The following is a 20,610-nucleotide window of genomic DNA, read 5'->3' on the forward strand; positions in this document are numbered from 1 at the left end:
ATTCATTCAGAAAGTTCCCATAATGCATGAAAATAGATTTTTTGATCAATTAAGACCCTCTCCTCCTTTGGGGGTTGCACCTCCTTCTTCACACTATTTCTATGACCACTTTCTCTGTACAAAGAACACGTATGTCAAGTTTGGTTAAAATCGGTACAATCATTCGAGAGTTATGCTGGAACATACATACATACATACAAAACTTTTTTTTAAATAAATAGCTGGATTGTGGGAGCTCTTATCTTATTTGATCGATGCTCTTAACTAAATTTTTATTCGGTAATAGTTGAGCTTCAGCAACTTTTCCAAACATATTTTTTATCCAAAACGCTAAATTGGACTCTCCGTTATCAAATTATGCAAGAAATATGTCAAGAAATCGTTCCAAAAACGGATCAAAGCAGGTTGGATGTTTTGGAACACTTCTCTAGAAACATTTGCACGAAAGCCAATTTTCGGCTGCAAACAGACGTCACTACGTTTCAAAAAAGGTCATTATTTGGAAATATATGATCGATTTTCGTATGACGACGTCATTCCGATTCTGAAAATACCCATATTGCCAAGCATATAATTCAATTATTAATATTCGCAGATTTCCAAAAACCGGAAGTCGGCAACCCAAGTTTCAAAGTATCGTCAGATAACGATAACCGGTTCTTAAGAGTCATTTTTGCTCCGAAAACTGCAACATTGGGGGGTTTGTGAGTGTTTTCCACAGCTTTAAATGGCTTCCCAGAAACCGGAAATCGCCATCTTGGATTGAAAATGGCATCGAACATCATGTTTCGGTCTCTGGACATCAACTTCCGGCCTCCGAATATGACCAAGAACCCGAAAATCATCAAATTTCAATGAAAGGTTTCCATTATGTATGAAAATTTATTACTCTTGACCCCCTCCTTCTTTAAGGGTGACCCTCCCCCTATCCAATATTTCTATGACCACTTCCTTTATACAAAGAACACGTATGCCAAGTTTGGTTGAAATCGGTTCAGGCCTTCGAGAGTTATGCTGGAACATACATACATACATACATACATACAAAACTTCTCTTTTATATAGATAGATAGATGATTCGAATCCTGTTATCAACACTTAACAAGCAAGCAACCTCACCGCTACCAGTAGTAGCTTGCAAGTAATTCTAAACGTACAATTTTAACTGATTTCATTGCCGATTGTATTGATGAAAAAAAAAACTATTTAACCAACGCCTAATAAATTTAAATATTTTTAATATTTTGAAGTTAAAATCAAACCAATCGATCAAAGTATTCGATACTTGCCAACACGACCGCCACTGTAGTTTTGATGTCAATGCCAATTCGACCGTTAACTATCCGTGCGTGGTAAAGCTGCCTATCAAATCTGACCGCTGCACCGTTACGACAATTGAATGCAAGTGATCGTTCGGGTAGTGTACGAGAAAAACAACTTGCATACAATCTCGAGCCGCACGTGGTGTAAATTTGATCGTTGTTTTGTCAGTGGAAACAGGTGAAGCGAAAACAGTAAAAACAGCCGTGGTTTTCGGTGATTCAGCGAACTCATCTTCGAGCGCAAATGGGAGGGTAGTCACGGTTATAAGCGCTACTGCTGATAAGACGCGAGTACCATCCCCGCAATAGCGGTGGATTGTTTTTCTTTCTCGACCCGGCACCGACGGCGGTGCCGGTTTACGCGAGAGCAATGAGTAACAGTGTCCGCGCGCTCTCCCAAGGCTCTTTTGTTTGTCTCGGATCAGATTGTGGGTATTATTGCTGCTTTATTTGCCGACAACCGACAACGATGTTGTCTTACTACGAGTGACTACTGCTGGTGATAGTTCTCGAGTCAGGGTGGAAACATTCGATCGGTGCATCGGGCTAGGGTTTTTATTTGCGGTTAGACACTCGAGCGGCTCGGTTGTGTTTTCTACGTGTGCTTCGTCGCGTTACACTACATACCCAGTGAGGTGGTCAGATGCGGGGTGAAACGTAGAGATATTCAGTTGAAGTGCTTTGGAGTCGATCATTTTCAAAGGTGGAGATGACTGTGCCAGCAGTGGAAAAGTGTCTTCGTGTGTGGAAAAATAACGTCAACATATTGTGATTGTTGATAAAGTGAAGTTTTTTAGTAAAATTGAAATGCTCTTTCTGAATATCTAAGTTACATGCAGTTGAAGGTGACCAGGTACGAGAGCGATCTATCGGTTGTGTGGTACATATGACTGGTACAACTGCTCAGTTGAAGTGATAAGGTTTTTCAAATCAGTTGACAATTTACGTCGCTGGAATTTCAACGAAAAAAAAATTAACAATCGTCTGTATTAGCCGCACAGGACAAGGCATTATCCTGATTCACAGTAACGACGAAGATCTGCACCGCAAGTGTTTTGGTACAGATGCTCAAAAATTTAAGGTTAGTGGTAGTGTATGCTGAGAAGTCACCTGATATTCGATAGGGTTATCTCTAGACAATAGGAATCACTCCTGAATTATGTCATTCTGAAAAATAGGGTGGTTTTGTTTGATGGACGTTGCAGTGATCATAAATAAAATAGGTATCATTTTACGAAAACTCTAACCAAACCACTTTCGTCAGACAGAGACAAACTGCAAAAGAACTTTTATTGCTCTTAGAACAAAGGCTGCATTTATTTTATTGGTCAAGGTTTCTGATAAGAACAGTTCATTCCGTTCGACGGTACCGCCAATTGAACTCTTTTAATCATCTAGTTAAATGATTAAAGCAATCAAACTGCGACTGCGGGTATCCATATCACGTCAAGTGGGTCGTAAGCGATGACTAATAACGCAATGGAGAAAGAATAAAAATATCTAGGAATGATTTGCGAGATAAAACAATTGGTCCCCAATTGGGGAGACTACCTATGCGCTGACTTGCCCTCGTTCATGCATGTGTTGCTCTTATCATCTTTTATATTTGCCCGTACATACCGTCTGCTGATTGTTTCTAGCAGATAAAATATGAAAAAAAAAAAAATAAGCACTCGTTCAGAGGCCTACAGCGATCTTTGCGTAGGTGTAACAATAGCGTATGCGGGATTCAACTGATACCGTTTGGTGTATTCTGTAATAATTCGTTTATTCGCTAATCCAATTACAATCATTATACCTACCTCCTTTGTAATGGATTTCATTTTTTATACGTACCGAAAGGTTCTTCTCCTTTTGAAAACACTTCGATGGAAAATCAGTTGAATCCAACGTAGACAGTCAACTGAAAATAATACAAAAATTGCTAAGATTTTTTCCTAAAAAATGTGTTACGGATCAGAACTAACGTTATTGGCAACTCCGGTAGTTTTTGTTAGCAGCTTCAATACGTGAAATTTTGAAAACATCCTTCTTGAACGTTTGTTTTTGTTAATCTGACAACCACCACAACAACGACGCTACTTCAAATTCAATTGGAAATCTATCGCTCGTATTCCAATACCTTATGTCGTTTTCGTTTTTGCGGTGTAGCTACCCCGCGGACTACACTTTGTCCTATCACTGTTTTTTTTACATTTTCCGGACTATCCCGGACTACCCTTTTTCTGTCCCGGACAGTCCGCGCAAGAAACAGAGTGCAGTTTTGAAGACACCAACACATTCACACGTATGTGTCAAAATAAAAAAAAAATGTGTCAAAATCGGTTTGCTTTGATTATCGTTCTTCGCGTGTCAAACATCAGGTTGAATTTTTTTTATTTTATTTTGTTATTTGGTAATTTTTCATTAAATTGGCAAATTTTTCGTACAGTAGCACAAATGCGATCAAAGACAATGGCGATAATGACCAATACAAAAGTGACAGTTACCTCTGGTATTACGCACACCATTGCAACTGCTCGGAAAGTGTTTTTTTTTCAGCTGCAAAGCGTAGTCCGGGACGGGATAGTCCTGCCGTAAAAACGAATTCGACATTAGTAACCTGATGGTTCTTGCAAAAAATGGCGGGAGAAATAAAAATGTGTTTTTTTTTCGCTAATTTCTACCCTTCCTGTTGATTTTTATTACTTTATGGGCTTATAAAAGGCAGAGCGCAAAATAATAATAATAATAATATGAGAAAAGAGATGGTAGAATAAAAAAAACAAGAATGTAGTCTCAAAATGTAGTTAACAAAGTGTTATAGTATAAGCATGTAATTCATCCAGTAAAAAAACCCAATTCCAAAATATTTCAAACGCTCTACTCAGGTAATTCGTAAATGACTCGACCCATGTGGTGCGAATGTGTTGTTTGTATCAAAATGTACATAAAATTATCTGAATATTGTGTGTTTGTTAGTTAATATTCAGTATGTTTAAATTGTGACCGACGAAGGGTTGAGCTATAAACATACCATTACAAGTTACAACTTGAATTCAAGACCACATATTTCACTAGCACTTGTTCTGTCTACCAAACATAGACAAGACATTTGTCTGACTCTGAACCCAATGTGTTAACACGTTGTTAAGAGCCGCTTCAGCATTGAACTAGCAAAAAAATCAGTTCAAATCTACCGGCAGTTAACGCTGGTGAGCTCAGGCGAAGGTATCTACAGTACATGGTGGAGGTTTTTACCTACTGAACCGTGAATAGCTTCTGCGGTGTTGATTATTGAAGCCGCGAAACTATTTATCGTGACGCAAAGAACCACATTTGCAGTTACAGATATAATCAGTCCCACCAATTTGACTAGAAGTTTCGAAATTAGCTGGCGTGCCACTGCTTCTACATTGCCATACTCTTACCTACTAGAAACTAAGCTTGCGTTACTGCATGGTTTTCCCGTGGCTCCTAATGCTCAAAATCTTCCAAATACTCTAGGTTCACACAACATAACAGGCGACGCGTCACGGGACAAAACATTTATGGTTCTCACAAACGAAAAAAGGATGTTAAATTTACCTTCTGAGTCAACCGGTTTCGGGCACGATATTGCCCATCAACAGAACATGTCCAATATGAGTTCTAGGCTCTGGAATTAATTACTATGTTTCTGCGAAACTATGAGATCAGCTAGCGAAGCTGTTAGCGTCACTTAAAATTTAACCTCTGAAACGCAAATTTGCACTGAAACTGCAATGAAACTTCCATTTACTGATGATGTGCACCAATTGATTCATTGATTGGCACTATCTTTTATTTCTCTCATAGCGTGACGAGTGTGTGTTTTATTTTATACCGTTAGGTGCTTACAAACTTCATTAATTTTAGTCACTTTTTCACTTGAGGAATTTAATGGTTATTACTTTTACTTTTGGGTTAGGTGTCGGCGTAATAACGATAACGAAAATGAACCTTCAATTTTTCACTTTTACAAAACTGTAACAATTAGCGAGTATTTCTCTAATCCACGTTAAACCATTAGCGTTTGTCGATTAGCAACGCTACATTTTTCGGTTCGCGGCTCCATAACTGTGCCAAAATCATACGGCTCTTCATCCTTTATCGAATCGTGTATTTTATAAGATTTGCTGCTTACAACAAGATGTTGTCTGTCGTGAGTGGTACACGGCGTGTATCCTAGAACAACTTTATTTTAAAAAAATGGGCATCGCCAAAATCTTCACCATTTGAAAATATAGCTTTTTACCTTTCATTTGGGACCCTCCGGAAAATCATCCATCGCGGGCTTTCGAACAACTTTTTTTTTTTCATTAAAAAAGTATTCTAACAGCAAAGCGTCTAACTGCCGAGAGGAAAGTACTGTGCTACAAATGAAAATAAAAATGCAAGAACTTTCGAAGCGACATAGTGAAGGTTGTAAGTTAGTCGAGTGCAAGTTTCGCTCATACTGGAAATTTTCCAAACACCCCTAAAATTTGAAGTTATGGTCAAAATGCCGGTATTGACCTCAGCGCATGAAAATTATTTTTAATTAATTTGTTTTTCAACCGATTTTTATTGTTTAAGCCATTTTGGAAAGGGGAAAAATAGAGTCTTTAAAATATTTACAGGTTTGTACTAACTTCATTAAAATATGGGAGTTATTCGAGCGTAAATCTATTTTTTTTGACTTCTCTACGCAAATTTTCAACTTCACTTCATTTGTCAGTTATTTTTGTAAGAAAAGTACTACAAGTACAATAGCAGTTTGAAACTATATGCAATTACGATAAAAAATAGAAGCTTTTGTTTGTAAATCGGCTGATAATTCGCTGAGTAACATGTTTTTTAAGGAAATCAGAATTTTTGACTTTCATCAAACAATAATATTTGGGCTGTTTATTCCACGGTGCTAACAATGGAAGAAAATGCAACAACTTCTGATGCCACCTTGTGTAGACTGTAACAAATTATAGAGTACATTTTATAAAAATGTGCGAAAATTTGTTCTCAAATTTAAAAAAAAACAACATATTTCAATTTTTTTAAAACTACTCATTACACGTACACCTAAGTGAAATCTATAGATTTATCTATACATTTTGAAAGCCCTATTTTTAGCCTTTGTGAACATTCATAAATGACGTAGCATTCGAGTGGGGAGGGGGGGTTTGCAGTTTTGAGACGAAATGTGACGGAATGAAGAGGGGGGGGGGTCAATAATAATAATTTTCATGCGCTGAGGTCTAAATACTGGCATTTTGACCATAACTTCAAATTTTAGGGGTATTTGGAAAATTTCTAGTATGAGCGAAAGTTGCACTCGACTAACTTACAACCTTCACTGTGTCACTTCAAAAGTTCTTGCATTTTTATTTTCATTTGTAGCACCGTACAATCCTCTCGGTAGTCAGACGCTCTGCTGTCAGAATACTTTTTTAATGAAAAAAAAGTTGTTCGAAAGCCCGCGATGGATGATTTTCCGGAGGGTCTCAAATAAAAGGTAAAAAGCTATATTTTTAAATGGTGAAGATTTTGGCGATGCCCATTTTTTTAAAATAAAGTTGTTCTTTCTACACGCCGTGGGTATGGAAAATTGATCAAAAGTTTCAGGGTTAAACTTTTGCATATCGACCTCGTCCTCGTCAAAACAGGTCAACTAGTTATTTGGCCAATGAGTTTTTTATACATTTGCAGAAACATTGTAAAAGTTGAAACAATGTTTTTATCATCATTTCCTTCTAACTTTCTTCCAAAATCATTTGAACTTGGTCAACATTATGCTAAAAAACATCAATATTACTATACACACTCGAAAAAAATGGTCTCGGAAGCACCGACCGGAATGGATAAACAGCTTGATTGCAGCTCTGGCGCGTTCACTCAGGAGAAAAGAGATCGAAAATGGCGATTGAATGAGCACAGATGGTTCAAGTGTCCAGTTATGCAACGTTTTAGATAAACAACGCTGATAGTTGATGTTTATACGGTGGAACCAACCGTTTTTAGTGGACGATTATGGATGACGAAATTTTGTTGTGCTACGCTCGGACAACACTCCGAAACAGCTGTCTGGCCGCCAAGTGGAAACACACTTTTCCGCGACAAAGAGGCCAGTCTCCACCAAAAACGAGCCTATTGACGCGACGGATTTGTGAGCTCTAACCGCGAAAAGATAATGCGCGACCATAAACCGTACAGATGTGACAACACACTATGCAATGATACACTTTCTAGTATCATCTGTTATCAAAGTAATAACTGCGTAGTTTCTCGGTTGATTTTCGCATATCGAACTACCGAGGATTACTTCAAACCGTAAAACCAAGAACAGGTTACGTTTACAAAACTTATTTAAAAGAATTTACGTAACAACATGAAAACCGTTAAGCTCCAAGTTTTTTTTATTACTCTAATATGAAGAGATAACACTTTAATTAGAATGCAATCGAGCGCATGTGAACTTGAGTGCCAAACAGCACTGACCCAAATACACACGCTCCTGCCAGGCTTACTGTGTGGTCCATCGAAGCGTGAACATTAAATTCCAGGCATTCCTCGGCTTGTTTTTTGCTTACTCAGTGCCAAAAAAGTGATTATTAAAAACGGTCCATAAGTAGGTAGCAAAAGCAACCTCAATTCGCTCGTGGCGGAGGCATTTATTCGTTCGGTTGGACTTGACAAAGCAAATCAGCCCAACCGGCCTGATAAGAACGTTACTGCGGGTACGGGACGCGTACAGTTAAACTCAGTGGAATAATCCACGGTCAGCTGACGACCATCCCCCTCCGCCCGTACGACGCGTTGTGCTCAGAACAATCTGTGCAAACAAGGGATCGATTACAGCTGCTGTTTGCTTGTTATGGCATCATAAATTTATAAAAGTACGCAAAATGTGATTGACTACAGTTCAGCTCAGCGAACCGTGCCGGCATCAGTAAGCAGAGCAAACGGAGTTTGCTGAAGAGCCAAAGCCGAATAATAATCGGTCCTGATGATGAGCCATCAGGAATGCCGAATGCGCGTACAGACAACAGTCCGCAGTCTGCGGGCATAAGCTGATCGTTTGCTGACCGCGTGCTCCAGCCGGCAAGCACGAAAAGATCATCTCGGGTGCAAGGACGCCGAACTGTCTGTAAGGATGAAATGTCTCCCCAAGCGTTGCACTTGAAAGTTATTACTTTTTTACTAGTTTGTTGCATTCTTTTCGGGTCGAAGGTTGGTTGTCGTCATTTATATTCCTATTAAAGGGGTAAATGATTTTTTCTATATATAGACGTCAACAATATACGAGCATTACGATTGATATTAAAATTCCGATAGTGAAATATTTGCGATGGCGATAGTGTTTCTGGTGGTAAGACACTCAAATCTATACTGCAAAAAGTTACAGTATTATCTTGTATAATGGCACATAATGGGCTAGTTTTTACAGTCTAATGTGCAATGATTTTGTCATGAGGTCTGCTATCATTTCTTCAGACGTTCAATATATACACTAAATCTCTTGCTTCATCTTCCTTGTTAGCTTCTCTCTTTCCATTATTTTCGGACAACTTTGGTTGTCTCTATGGATGACAACTTTCTGCTCATCATTTAGCTCCTGTAGTAGCAAATTCGAGCTTCTAGTGATGCTTCAGAAAGAGAGATGAATCCCCGGCAACCACAGCTCACTGTTCCTCCGTCAATCTTGAATGCGAATCCACTGTGCGACGTCCGATCAATTCGATTTTCTGCCCAGTCAGCGTCAGAATAACCGATGATAGTTCCGGTTTCATCTTTCCAGCGCAAACGTAGTCGGTAGTTAATCGTTCCCTTGAGGTAACGTTCCACGCGCTTGAGCTTATACCAATTCTCTTAAGTGGGACGATTCGTCTTGCTGCCCAAAATGGATACAGCGGTCTAAATTTTAGGTCGTGTATTCACAACTACTTTTGAAATTTGGTATTGCCAGTGGAGTCACTTCGTTCTTGCTCTTGAATTATTCAGTGTAGTTTAGAAAATCATGTACTTATGTACTTTTGCTGGCTCAAGAAGTAGTTACCGTAACGTGGCGGTCTTTTTTAATTTCCAAACCTAGGTAAAAGCGAATATAACCCAACTCACTGATCTCAAACTACCCTTTCAGACTTCGTACAAGTGTTGCAATCATTTTTAGATACTAGCGTCCATCCAGCTTGCTTTACAAATCCGCTTGACTGCTGCATGTATATTTCCTCCTCAAAATCGCCATTCCTGAAAGCGGTCTTAACATCGTACTGCTTCACGGTCATGTTCTCTTTTGTTGCGACAGCAATCAACTTCCGAAAAGTGGTTTTCTGCACCACCGGAACAAATACTTCGTCTTTGTCTAATCTATACTGTTGACTGAAGCCTTGGGCGAGCTTCGAATCAAACTTTTTCTCCATTGTCTCGCTTGAGCTTGTACACCTATTTGAATCCTACAGCTTTTGTCCTGGAAGGAGATCAGCCAACGTCCAGGTATTAGTAGGTAATGGGGGAGGAATTCGAGTCAATTCACGCCAAAATCGACTCCAATTCCTCCGCGCTTCCAGTCATCGCCTCTCTGCGGTTTTTCGGTTCATTCGCTGCGGCTGATTCGTGGTTAGAATCCAACGCTAAGCGTGTCTTGGGATAATGATTGCTCAACATATTTATCCTGGGAATTAAAATAGAACCCTGAACGAACGGAAATATCTTTATACTTGCCTGGAAATACGTGCTCCCTCTCACTGCGCCCCAACACCTGTGACCGAAGTGAAGTTTAAAATGATCATGGTAGATGTGTTCATCTTCTGAGATCTCCTCTGTAGTTTTATATTCTGCTTCATCATATTCTCGAATGGCAGTAACATTTGAAACTGTCACTTGAACACTACTGGGTTTGCTGTTCGTTTGATGGAAAACTCTTTTCTCCAATGTTTTCATCGATGGAACACACTTCTCTATTCTTCAGGAAACACTGCGTCTTGGGATTATATAAACGGTAGCCTTTGGTCTCCTCCTCAAATGTAGTCAGTATGCATGGGCCATTTTCAACTGCGCCAGCTTGAATGAATGATTAATATCGACGACTCCGGTTGCTACACAACCTTTCCCTTTTTGACAATCTGTACCACTGACAGAAGCAGGGGTGAACCAAGGGTCATTTGAGCTGCAGGCGAAAATTGATTTCACGCCCCGCTGCTCATCATTGTCAAGTTTATATTATGAGCATTTCTGAAGAAGTAGGCAGAATTGCCAAGCAGTGCTTAAAAAGTTGATAAACCCTCATGGGGAAGGTGTAGTCAAGCTTCACTTGAATGCAGTTGAGGCTTCATTTGTGCTTAAAGGCTGACAGAACCAGCTTTGGTGGCAGACGTTTCTATCACGAAGTGGAATCAAACCGACAAAAAGGCCAAGTCAATTTTTATTGGATTCACAACGGATAAAATCTTTGAATTTGTTCGGCAAAAGCAAATGGCAGCTGAAAATGGCAGGAAGGCTCTGAACGAAACCTTTATGTAAACAGTTGTTTCGAGTTAAACGATGCTAAGGAAGCAGTTGGCATGATTACGGAAGAAGGACATAATCTCCATGCGAGCTCATTTTGTTGCATTTTTTTATCTTGTCCGGCAATTCAAGACCGCAGGAGTGAAAGCGAAAGAAGGTGACTCAACTATTCTTAACCTTACGCAACAGTTCTGATTTCCGGGAAGCTCAAGCAGCTACAGCTCAAGCAATTATAGCTCAATGGCAAATAAAAGTCTCACCGTGGACCAAGGTCGCGAACATATTTTCAAATGAGCAATTCAACTACTACAAGAATCAAGGAACCCCATAGCAAAACGGTGTAGCTGAACGTTTTAATCAGACGTTTCTGCCTAATTCAAAAGCTGCGAAGATGTTGTGGTCGGGAGCGGCTCCGACAGCAAGGCACCTCCTGAAAGGTCACCCTATGGTGGCTTTGGCTGGAAACATAACCCCTGCAATGAAGCGGATTGACGTAAAATCGGACCTTGACAGGACACGGATTTTCGGATGTAATACTATGACATGGATCCCGAACCAGCAGGAAAACGAAATTAGACCCCAAAATTCAAGAAATGGTAACGATTGGCTGCCTCCAGCTTTGGGACAAATTGGCGAGCAACATAGCTATTGCAAGAGACGTCAAGTACAACGAAGATTGTTTCCTTTACACTGAGGCAGACACAGTGGTTCGCAAATTAGTAAGTGGCTTCTGGTTCGAAGTTTACTGCCATAGACTCATGGTCAAACAAGAAACCATTGGTATTAAGCGATCTATAAGGACAACCGTAGTTGCATAGGGATGGCCCAAAACCTGAAATCAAACACCATTTTATACGCGACCACATTGCGACCACAAACAGTTGGCGAACATCTTAACGAAGGTGCTGAACTTTAGATGCTTCGAAGAACCAGGACGAAAAGTTGACTGCCCATAATTCAGAAATTGGCTAATATGCCATTTTTACCAAAATCGAGTAAAAAGTTTCTCGTGATGGTACACACCCTAAACAAGGTCCCTACGGAAGCCGATTGTCAAAAAATGCATTTGGGAAGGCAGCAAACGTGAAACAATTTTGGCTAATATCCGAAATAATTGAGAATTATCCAATATCCAATATGAACCTGTGGCATGTTCACGAACCAGTGTATTATTACTGAACTGTGTTTCTTCTAACTTTCGAAAGTGTGTTGTAGCTTGGTGGTTACTGGTGACAGGTGAGCGATCGTAAGGTCCTTGCATCAAATTTGACTTTTTCACGAAGAATATTTAATGCTACAAGAATTTATTTGTTGTACTGCGGAACCCAATGATCAAAACGTGGACTGCTTCCTTCTGTCATAGATCTTTACATTTAAAAAATGATATTTAGCTCTTTGATTAGGAGTAATATTAATAAAGAGAAGATCCAGATTTCACTTTAGATTTGATGAGAAAAAATAGGAAAGTGGATTGTGAGATTACTATGAATAATAATATTTTCGTTATATCATTATATTGCTGCACGTAACAATTGTTTCGTCATCCTTTTCATCCTCACTTGTGCTTCCGTGTTGTTTTATTAAATTTAAACCCATTTTCATCACCAACGAGTACGATATAATTCACATCGTATGGATATTAGCCAAATTGCACACCGTTTTGTCAACTGACCTTTCGTTTATAAATAAAAAAACGGCTACTGTGTTAAAAATACGTGGCGGATGGAATTTTTCTACAGATTTCTCTGTTTCAACTCAACGGCAAGGTTCCAGCATATATAAAGGGTGATATGCTCAGTAAAAAAGTTGTCATGAACAGTCAAACTAAGTTGTACCGACAAAAAACTTTCAAATGCGTTTTTCTCGATTTGCTGCCTATGGCATATTAGCCAATTTTTGAATTATGGGTAGCTCCATAATCAAAAGGAGGTGGCGAAGTGGGCACTGCCAAGCAGGCCTTGAAAAGTTGACAAGGGCTCATGGAGAAGACTCTCAATTCAGTCAATCCCAATCTAGACGTGCAATCTTTAGGATCGTTTTTCAAAACAATGTTTGTTAAGCAGGTATTAGACGAAGCAAATATTTGCTATTTTCAATACAGATTTAATTTTGTGCAAATAAAAATCGTACCAAAAAAAGCGAATATTTGCTTCGTCAGCATAAGCTAGCATAAGCATAAGCTCATTCCACGAGCCATTTTTTTTTTGCCGACCGGGCTGAATTTCGCCAGGGCCAGATACGTGCCTTAACCGCTCTAATCACTACTGCAATCCACAAACTCTGTTTTTATACACTTTCTGCTTAAGGGCGACCGGGTTAGTTTCCTCAAAACATTACATGGTCCAGTACACGAATAATCTGCTCAACTTAAGATATTACAGCTTTCTTCTGATTTGTACGTTGCTCATTCCAGCAAGAAACAAAAATATTCATTTGTTCTTTACTTGAATTCACAGCAAGTTTCCTCTGAGAAAGTAAAACACTAGCTTTATCTCGTACAAGTGGACTAGACACATATGTCGCACACAAACACAGCTGACTAACAGCAGAGGTAGAGCAGAGTTTGCATCGGCAGACGCTCGAATGTGTGTATCACTTTCACGGTGACACCCTGTATTCTGGCATATGTTTCGTCCCTTCTTCCAGACACTATGCTATGCCTGCCTTTTTGCCAATTCGTGGATTTTGTGTCGCAAATTTGTGCCAGCTAACGTTCAGGATTTTTATTGTAAGCATACAAGTCGATTCGCGTCGAGCTGGTCCTGGTGACGCACTGATGTGCACAGATAAATTTATCCTGTCAAAAAATGCTTATTCTGATTCTTTCCACATAATTTTAACCCTCTAGTGCTCAGTGCCGCCTTTAGACGGTATTCGGTTACACCTCTAAAAAGCTTCAATAAGAATTTAAAAAATGTTCCTAAAGCTCCATAGAGATTTTTTCGACGCCCGTTTAGAAATTAATTTGGGCACTAGAGGATTAATATCAACGAAATTTTAAATTATTGACTTTAAATTATTTGAGTTATAATAGAATTTTTTACCATTTTTATAACCAGATAGAAACATGTTATACCCCTGCTGAATCAATTATGAATTTATTGAAGGAAGAAAGTAAATATTTTTGTTCAAAAACGATGTAGCATACTGGTAAATTTATCATCAAAATTAAAATTGAACATAGAGCACTTAAAAATCAATTACTGTTATAAACTGCCCGCATCGATCGCTGACCGACTGACCATTGAACTTACAACTTAAACTTTGAACTTAAATATCCTCAGTTGTATAGTACATAAATTCATGGCCTCATTACCGAGTCCTGACGATCTGCTTTAAATTTTACATTTTACAGTTTCACTTGATGGATACTATCCGCAAATAATGTGAAGCCGATAATCCCACTACATTTCACTACGCCCTCAACTCAACTCACTTTCAGACCTCGCCAACCGGAAAATGCTGCGTGCGGAGTTCCTTTACTGTAAGATAAATCTTTATGAAGCTCTCGTGTATGCGCAGCACCTCATCATCGCTTTATTGGTACTCAGACTTAGCGGTTACTCATGCATGGTACGCGTTCGCAGTCCGCTGGGATATTTAACATAACAAATGTTTTCAGTTCACTTCACTTTTAACCTATCAGTTCCGCTAGGTTTTTGGTTATGATCCACTCAAGAAAATTAGTTTAAGCTGTGTATTTATGAATTGATTAAATATTGCCAGAAATTAACCTTGTATGATAACATTCTCCTGTATTACCTGACCGAGAAAATAAACTGACATATTTCGAAACAAACCAATCACGTGAAATTCGTTCTAATTTGCGCGAGAGACTTCGAGCATAATCATGGCAGTCTGACGAGTATTTAAATACACCAGTATACTGTCCGTTATCAATTGTATGAAATAAAAAATTTTCAAATATGTCATACTCACATTATTCACAGTGTAAATCAGGAATTAAAGATAAGACTCCTATGATAGCAGTTATCAATGTTGGTGCAGGAGAATAACACTCCATTATGAGTAGATTGTTATTACCGTAAATAAAATATTTTCATATTCCGCACAGGAAATCTGTTGCCACTCATCACCGACAGTGATACACCGGAAAGCTGCACCATACCATCTAGCGTCCGACGAGCGACGATAAACCATTCATCCCTGGCGCCGACGTTTTCCTGGGAGGGGCCGTTTTTCACCCCACAGCTGGAACTAATATGTCAGCGCCTTCGTGCTGGAAAATTCTAACGCGCCGGAAAGCTCTCACCATTGGCAATGAGAACGGTTCGGACAGCGACAAACTCGGTCGAATATTGAACACCTTCGATTTGACAGCCCTTGGCGTTGGGGCTACGCTCGGTGTTGGCGTGTACGTCCTGGCGGGGCACGTTTCTAAAGATCAAGCCGGACCGTCGGTGGTGCTTTCCTTCCTGATTGCCGCGGTTGCTTCCTTTCTAGCGGGTAAGTGTCGGAAGCGTAGATGAACGACCTTGAAACTTATACACTCTATGATACAGGCCTTTGCTATGCGGAATTCGGTGCACGCGTTCCGAAATCAGGTTCAGCCTACATCTACAGCTATGTGTGCATTGGAGAATTTATGGCGTTTATCATCGGCTGGAACCTGATGCTGGAGTACATAATCGGATCGGCGAGTGTGTCGCGGGGCTTAAGCCTTTACATTGACACGCTGGCCAACGACACGATGAAAATACACTTTCGGGAAATCGCACCAATGGAATGGGACTTTATGTCTAGGTATTTCGACTTTTTTGGATTCTCCGTAGCGATCCTATTGGGAGGTAAGTTTTTCTGTGACAGCAGAAACATAACTATAATCACTTCAATTTACTTTTCTGCCGCCAGTCGCACTGGCCTTCGGCCTGAAGAAATCAACTATGGTAAACAACTTCTTTACGATTCTTAATATTGGAATCGTGCTGTTTGTTGTAATTGCTGGAGCTATAAACGCCGACATCGCCAATTGGAATATTAATCCAATGAACGTTTCCTCCATCTACAATGTCGGAGAAGGAGGATTCTTTCCGTTTGGCTTCGAAGGAACTCTACGTGGGGCAGCTACATGCTTTTTCGGATTTGTAGGATTCGATTGCATCGCGACCACCGGAGAAGAAGTTCGCAACCCTCGTAAAGCTATTCCCAGAGCGATTCTGTTTTCGCTGTGTACTATTTTTCTAGCATATTTTGGCGTGTCTACGGTTCTTACGCTAATGTGGCCATACTATCTGCAGGACGTTAACGCTCCTCTTCCTTTCGTTTTCAATGAGATCGGTTGGACGTTTGCCAAGTGGACGGTGGCCATCGGTGGTATAATCGGTTTGGTAGCCAGTCTGTTCGGGGCAATGTTCCCACAGCCCAGAATTATTTACGCGATGGCCCAAGACGGTCTGGTTTTTCGGGCCCTGGGAGAAATCAGTCCTCGGCACAAGACTCCGGTTTTTGGTACACTTTGCGGTGCGCTTCTAACCGGCACGATGGCCGGATTGTTTGATCTGAAAGCTCTAGTCAATATGCTATCGATTGGTACACTTATGGCGTACACAGTTGTGGCGATCTCAATACTCATTCTCAGGTATACAAATCTTCAACTTGCTTTTTCACGAAAGGTGTTAATTTGAGTTTTCTTGTAATCAGATTTTCAGAAGAACAAACTGACAGCTCGATTCCTTCGACGAGCAAACAAACTTACGAATCATCAAACCTGCTGAAACCCGGTAGCCGATTAACAGGACCAGCATTCATTAAGCAGTTGTTCAACGTGTCCTGCGTAAGGATACCATCTCATATTTCCACTAGCGTTGTGGGCGTTCTTGTGACGCTTTATTGTGAGTACTAATCAAGCGACTTTGTAATAGCTAGGAACCTCATTTTTCGACCATTTTGCAGGTCTTGTGTCGCTAGCACTTTCGCTCACGATTTACTATGCTAAACAACAACTTTACGATTTGGAACCATGGGCTTGGACATTGGCCGGTACTCTGCTAGGATTGCTGCTGATCGTTTTGCTGCTGATGTCGATCCAACCCCGGGAAACAGCAGACGCGCCCTTTAAAGTACCATTGGTTCCGCTGCTACCTGCGATCAGTATTTTCGTGAACATCTATCTAATGCTGATGTTGGATGTCTACACATGGATCCGATTCGGGATCTGGATGGGAATAGGTAAGTCGTCATACTCGCCTGTAACGATTATAAACTAACCATACTAATTACCTGTAACTGTAGTGCATGATGCATGCTCATATGTAGACTAATACGTACTCCCATATCTTCCGCCGGTATCCGAAATTCAGGTCTACCGATCTATTTGATATGTGTCTGTTGTGGCAATACTAACGGGAAAAGCAAAACAAATGACGAAGTCAATTGTCGAGAGAGTAAAATTTCAGACCACATCCGCTCAGAAGGAATTGAAAACGGTGGCTTCGTACAAAGCGAAGAGTCAACTGTGACACCGAACGGTTTCTATTCACAGAACCTTAAGGATGCAGTCAACGGAACTGAAGATAAACAGTTCAATTTAATCGCCACTGCCGGCACCTATAAGGAAAATGGCGAAAAAGATGAAGATATAACACAAACTAAAGCAAAATCCCAAACACCCTCTCCAAAAAACAGTATGGACGAAATAATAGCTGTTTCCGAACTGTCCGATCTAGTCACTGAAAAAATCGAACCGAACGGAAAGGCCTACTTTGTGGAGGATGTGAACGAAAAAGATTCGGATCGATCCAGTGTGGAGACAAATAAGGCAATTGCATTGCTGGATGACATACTGAACGATGAAGAGAAGACGATGGACCTTTCAATTCCTTATCCGTCTTTGGATGACGAGTCGCTGGCAAGTCCAGTTTTTCGAGAGCGGTCTGTTGTGGCAGATATCCATCGCGAAGACGAGATTTCTATGCAGCATCAGGTGGAGGATATTCCAGAGCAGGCTGAGTTAATGTCAATAGACAGTCTCGACATAATCGAAACACCAGAACCAGCTGTCAACAATACACCAGAGCCTGTGTCGCTACAGCCAAGGGCCGCTTTTGTCATGGGTCAAGATGTCAGCAGCGATTTTGAGACCGATGATGAAGATGAGGTCCACTACAATCGATTGAACAGTCAACGGCAGAAACAGTTTATGACAAGACTAAGCACACTGCTAGAGAATCCTCAGCCAAAACAATACAAACGGAAAGGTCCCAGAGCGATTATAGTTGATGAAAACTCCAACAATTTGAAACTGCAAAAAAGCAGCAGTGAGCCCAATTTTGTGTTGCTACTGGATACCTCACCGAACAACGAAAGCGAAACGGACAGCCCAAATCGGACACCCACAGCAACGGTGCCACCTGCTCCACTATTTAACGAGACTGTTTTCAATAGCATTAAACCAGACACTGAGCTGTCAAAAGACCCAACTACGAAAAGCACACCGACCGTCAAATTTGTAGCTTCTTCACCGAGTAATAGCTCCGTTCCTGAAGCCCCAAAGTTCGACCCTATTCTATACAACACAGTTGGAAAACACAAATCACCACGAGCAAGTCTCAACGTTCCTCCTATCAGTGCCAGTAGCTCAGGTTACGCTGACGTGACACTCCGCAAGATAAACCCGCAGACACCACCCGCCATCGACAGCAAAACCCCGGAAGCGAACGGAGGGGAGCCCCCCGCCAATTCACGAGAAGTGTTCAGATCCAAACTCGAGCAAATATTGCAAAGAGGACCGGTCAACAAAGTCCGTCCTAAGACGTTACCTCCTTCGTTGCTCGAGCGGCAACCGGCTCCTGCTTCTAGCACCAATGAACCCACGACAGCCACCTCCAACGGTAACGTCGTCAGTCCAAAGGACAACTCCTCTCCCAGAAATTTTCGGGAGCTGGCGAGAGCTTTCGATACCGCCAAAAAGCAGCAAAAACTCATCTTTGACGATGTGCTCAAGGCAATTAACCCGGACACCCGACCGAGCGTAATTCGGAATTCGCTCGAGCATCGGATGTCCTTTTCCGAGTTCAAAAACGGGTTGAAGAAAACGGTACCACCGAAGCCGTATCTACCGAATGCGTGATGTGCTACAAGCTCGAGAGTGTGAACGAGAGACCGTTGTTTTTTTTTATGAAGTGTAAATTGACGATACTTTCCGGGTGCTTGTTGCGCCTAGCGCCATTATTGAAGTTCGCAAAATAAGTTATTGAACGGCGATGTTTGTTTCTATATTCTACCATTCGAAAATTCCCTGTTTAGCTTCTAGGTTTGGGTGGTATCGGTTTCTCGGTTGAAAGTTGAGAAATCAGCATTTCTTTAAAGCTTTTAATCTGATTGTATAGCTTTTTATCAATACTTTTCAAGAAAATATTGACGATTCTAATCAGGCCGAAGTAATTTTTCACAGTTAAATTGTTAGTTTTTTATTTTTTGTTTGTTTAAAGCTCTTGATTTTTTTTTGTAAATCCAATCGAAATATATTTTATTCAATAGTTTCACCCGCAATCGCTCAAAATTGCAATTAAAAAATCTTCGGTTATCCACAGAAAATCCTCCCATACTTCGCCCACTGAATGTTTCTTATCATAACTTTTGAACTGGATTGGGAAGCATATCCAAAAAAAAAATACTTTTCTTCAGTCGGACAAATACATTATACTAACATAGCATTCAAGTGTAAATTGAATGCATACTCAGAAACTGTTGATAAAATCTAAAAAAAATTGGAAAGTTTTATTTGAAAGTGAATAATTTATTAATTAGTTAGGATTGTTACATAATTAATTACTCCATTCCCAAAAATGTTTCGTGAGTTATCATCTAAAATGATACCACAACCCACTTAAGTAAAACGTTTCGACTGCTAAACGTCTTATTTCAATATATTTAACCCATTGCATGACTGAACGGTTGCATGACGATATCGTAAACCCAATCAAATCAAACTCTACAACGGCCCCCTAACAATGCTGGTATTTTTGAACGATCCTCATTAACTCGCTAACCCACAAATAATGAACAGACGGAGTGCATGATCATCGTAGCTACGTTAACAGCACCGACCGTACACCTAACAGGTGCAAGTGAAACTAGTTTAGTATAATCGTATCTAGTAGTAGACATGTTAAACTGCTTGAAAAATGGTTGGCTGCACCGAATTTGAAAGCATCTTGATCACTCCTTTGTTTTTGCAATATTAAACGTTCCACCGTCTAATCGAAACTTGACAGGTCTCGCACTGTACGTGCTCTATGGCTTCCGCAACAGTTACCGGGAGGTGTACGCGATCCAGAATGGATGGACCAAGATCAAGTATATGCGTTGAACCGGGTGAGTTGAAGGACAAAACTGAACGCAGGGGTTGGCAAAACCTACACAATTTGACAAGAGAACTGAATACAAGAAAATGGCCATGGGTTTTGGCATGATAAATAGAAAAAATATTATCAAGAGTAAACAAATTCTAAAGAAAATACAATGATTAACATACTGAGTGATATTTTTGAATTTATAGTAAGAAAAGTTAGCTTGTAGAATGTAATGAACACAGAGTGTCGCATGAGACGATGATAGTCAATGAATTATAGTCATAGCAACATAAACTGTAGAGTTTGAATACGATTATTTATATACAAATAAAGCATAGTACTCGTTTCCAACAAAAACCAGTATGAAACATAAAAAATGACCGTCGATCAGGCCATACTAAGGAATTACGAACTACAAGTAAGCAATTAGTAGCACATTTATATGTTTAGATTATCTAGTGCTGAATGACAACAGCTTATGAATAATTGATTGG

The 20,610-nt window shown here is 40.2% G+C and overlaps 2 protein-coding genes across 3 annotated transcripts in view; one reads left to right on the plus strand and one right to left on the minus strand.

Moving 5' to 3' along the window:
* The window catches only part of LOC129725948 (general transcription factor IIH subunit 2), a 102,694-nt gene extending 92,303 nt beyond the window's left edge, over nucleotides 1-10,391 (minus strand). The window contains exons 1-2 of the mRNA XM_055682403.1: nucleotides 10,020-10,391; nucleotides 3,159-3,225 (exon numbers count right to left, since the gene is read on the minus strand). The gene's annotated coding sequence lies outside the window, so the exon portion shown is untranslated. The remainder of the gene's footprint in view (nucleotides 1-3,158; nucleotides 3,226-10,019) is intronic.
* Nucleotides 1,744-20,018, plus strand: LOC129725944 (cationic amino acid transporter 2-like). 2 transcript variants are annotated; one of them, XM_055682396.1, is made up of 7 exons: nucleotides 1,744-2,403; nucleotides 14,878-15,269; nucleotides 15,326-15,610; nucleotides 15,675-16,401; nucleotides 16,464-16,654; nucleotides 16,716-16,991; nucleotides 17,123-20,018. In XM_055682396.1, exons 2-7 carry the CDS (start codon nucleotides 15,026-15,028, stop codon nucleotides 18,889-18,891), a joined length of 3,492 nt encoding a protein of 1,163 aa, XP_055538371.1. In that variant the 5' UTR covers nucleotides 1,744-2,403; nucleotides 14,878-15,025; the 3' UTR covers nucleotides 18,892-20,018. The 2 variants fall into 2 exon arrangements, with proteins under 2 accessions (XP_055538371.1, XP_055538372.1); XM_055682397.1 differs by lacking the exon at nucleotides 1,744-2,403 and adding an exon at nucleotides 14,167-14,286.
* Nucleotides 20,019-20,610: the final 592 nt, after the last annotated feature.

The sequence above is a fragment of the Wyeomyia smithii genome, chromosome 2 (assembly GCF_029784165.1).
Source record: "Wyeomyia smithii strain HCP4-BCI-WySm-NY-G18 chromosome 2, ASM2978416v1, whole genome shotgun sequence".
Classification (NCBI taxonomy): domain Eukaryota; kingdom Metazoa; phylum Arthropoda; class Insecta; order Diptera; family Culicidae; genus Wyeomyia; species Wyeomyia smithii.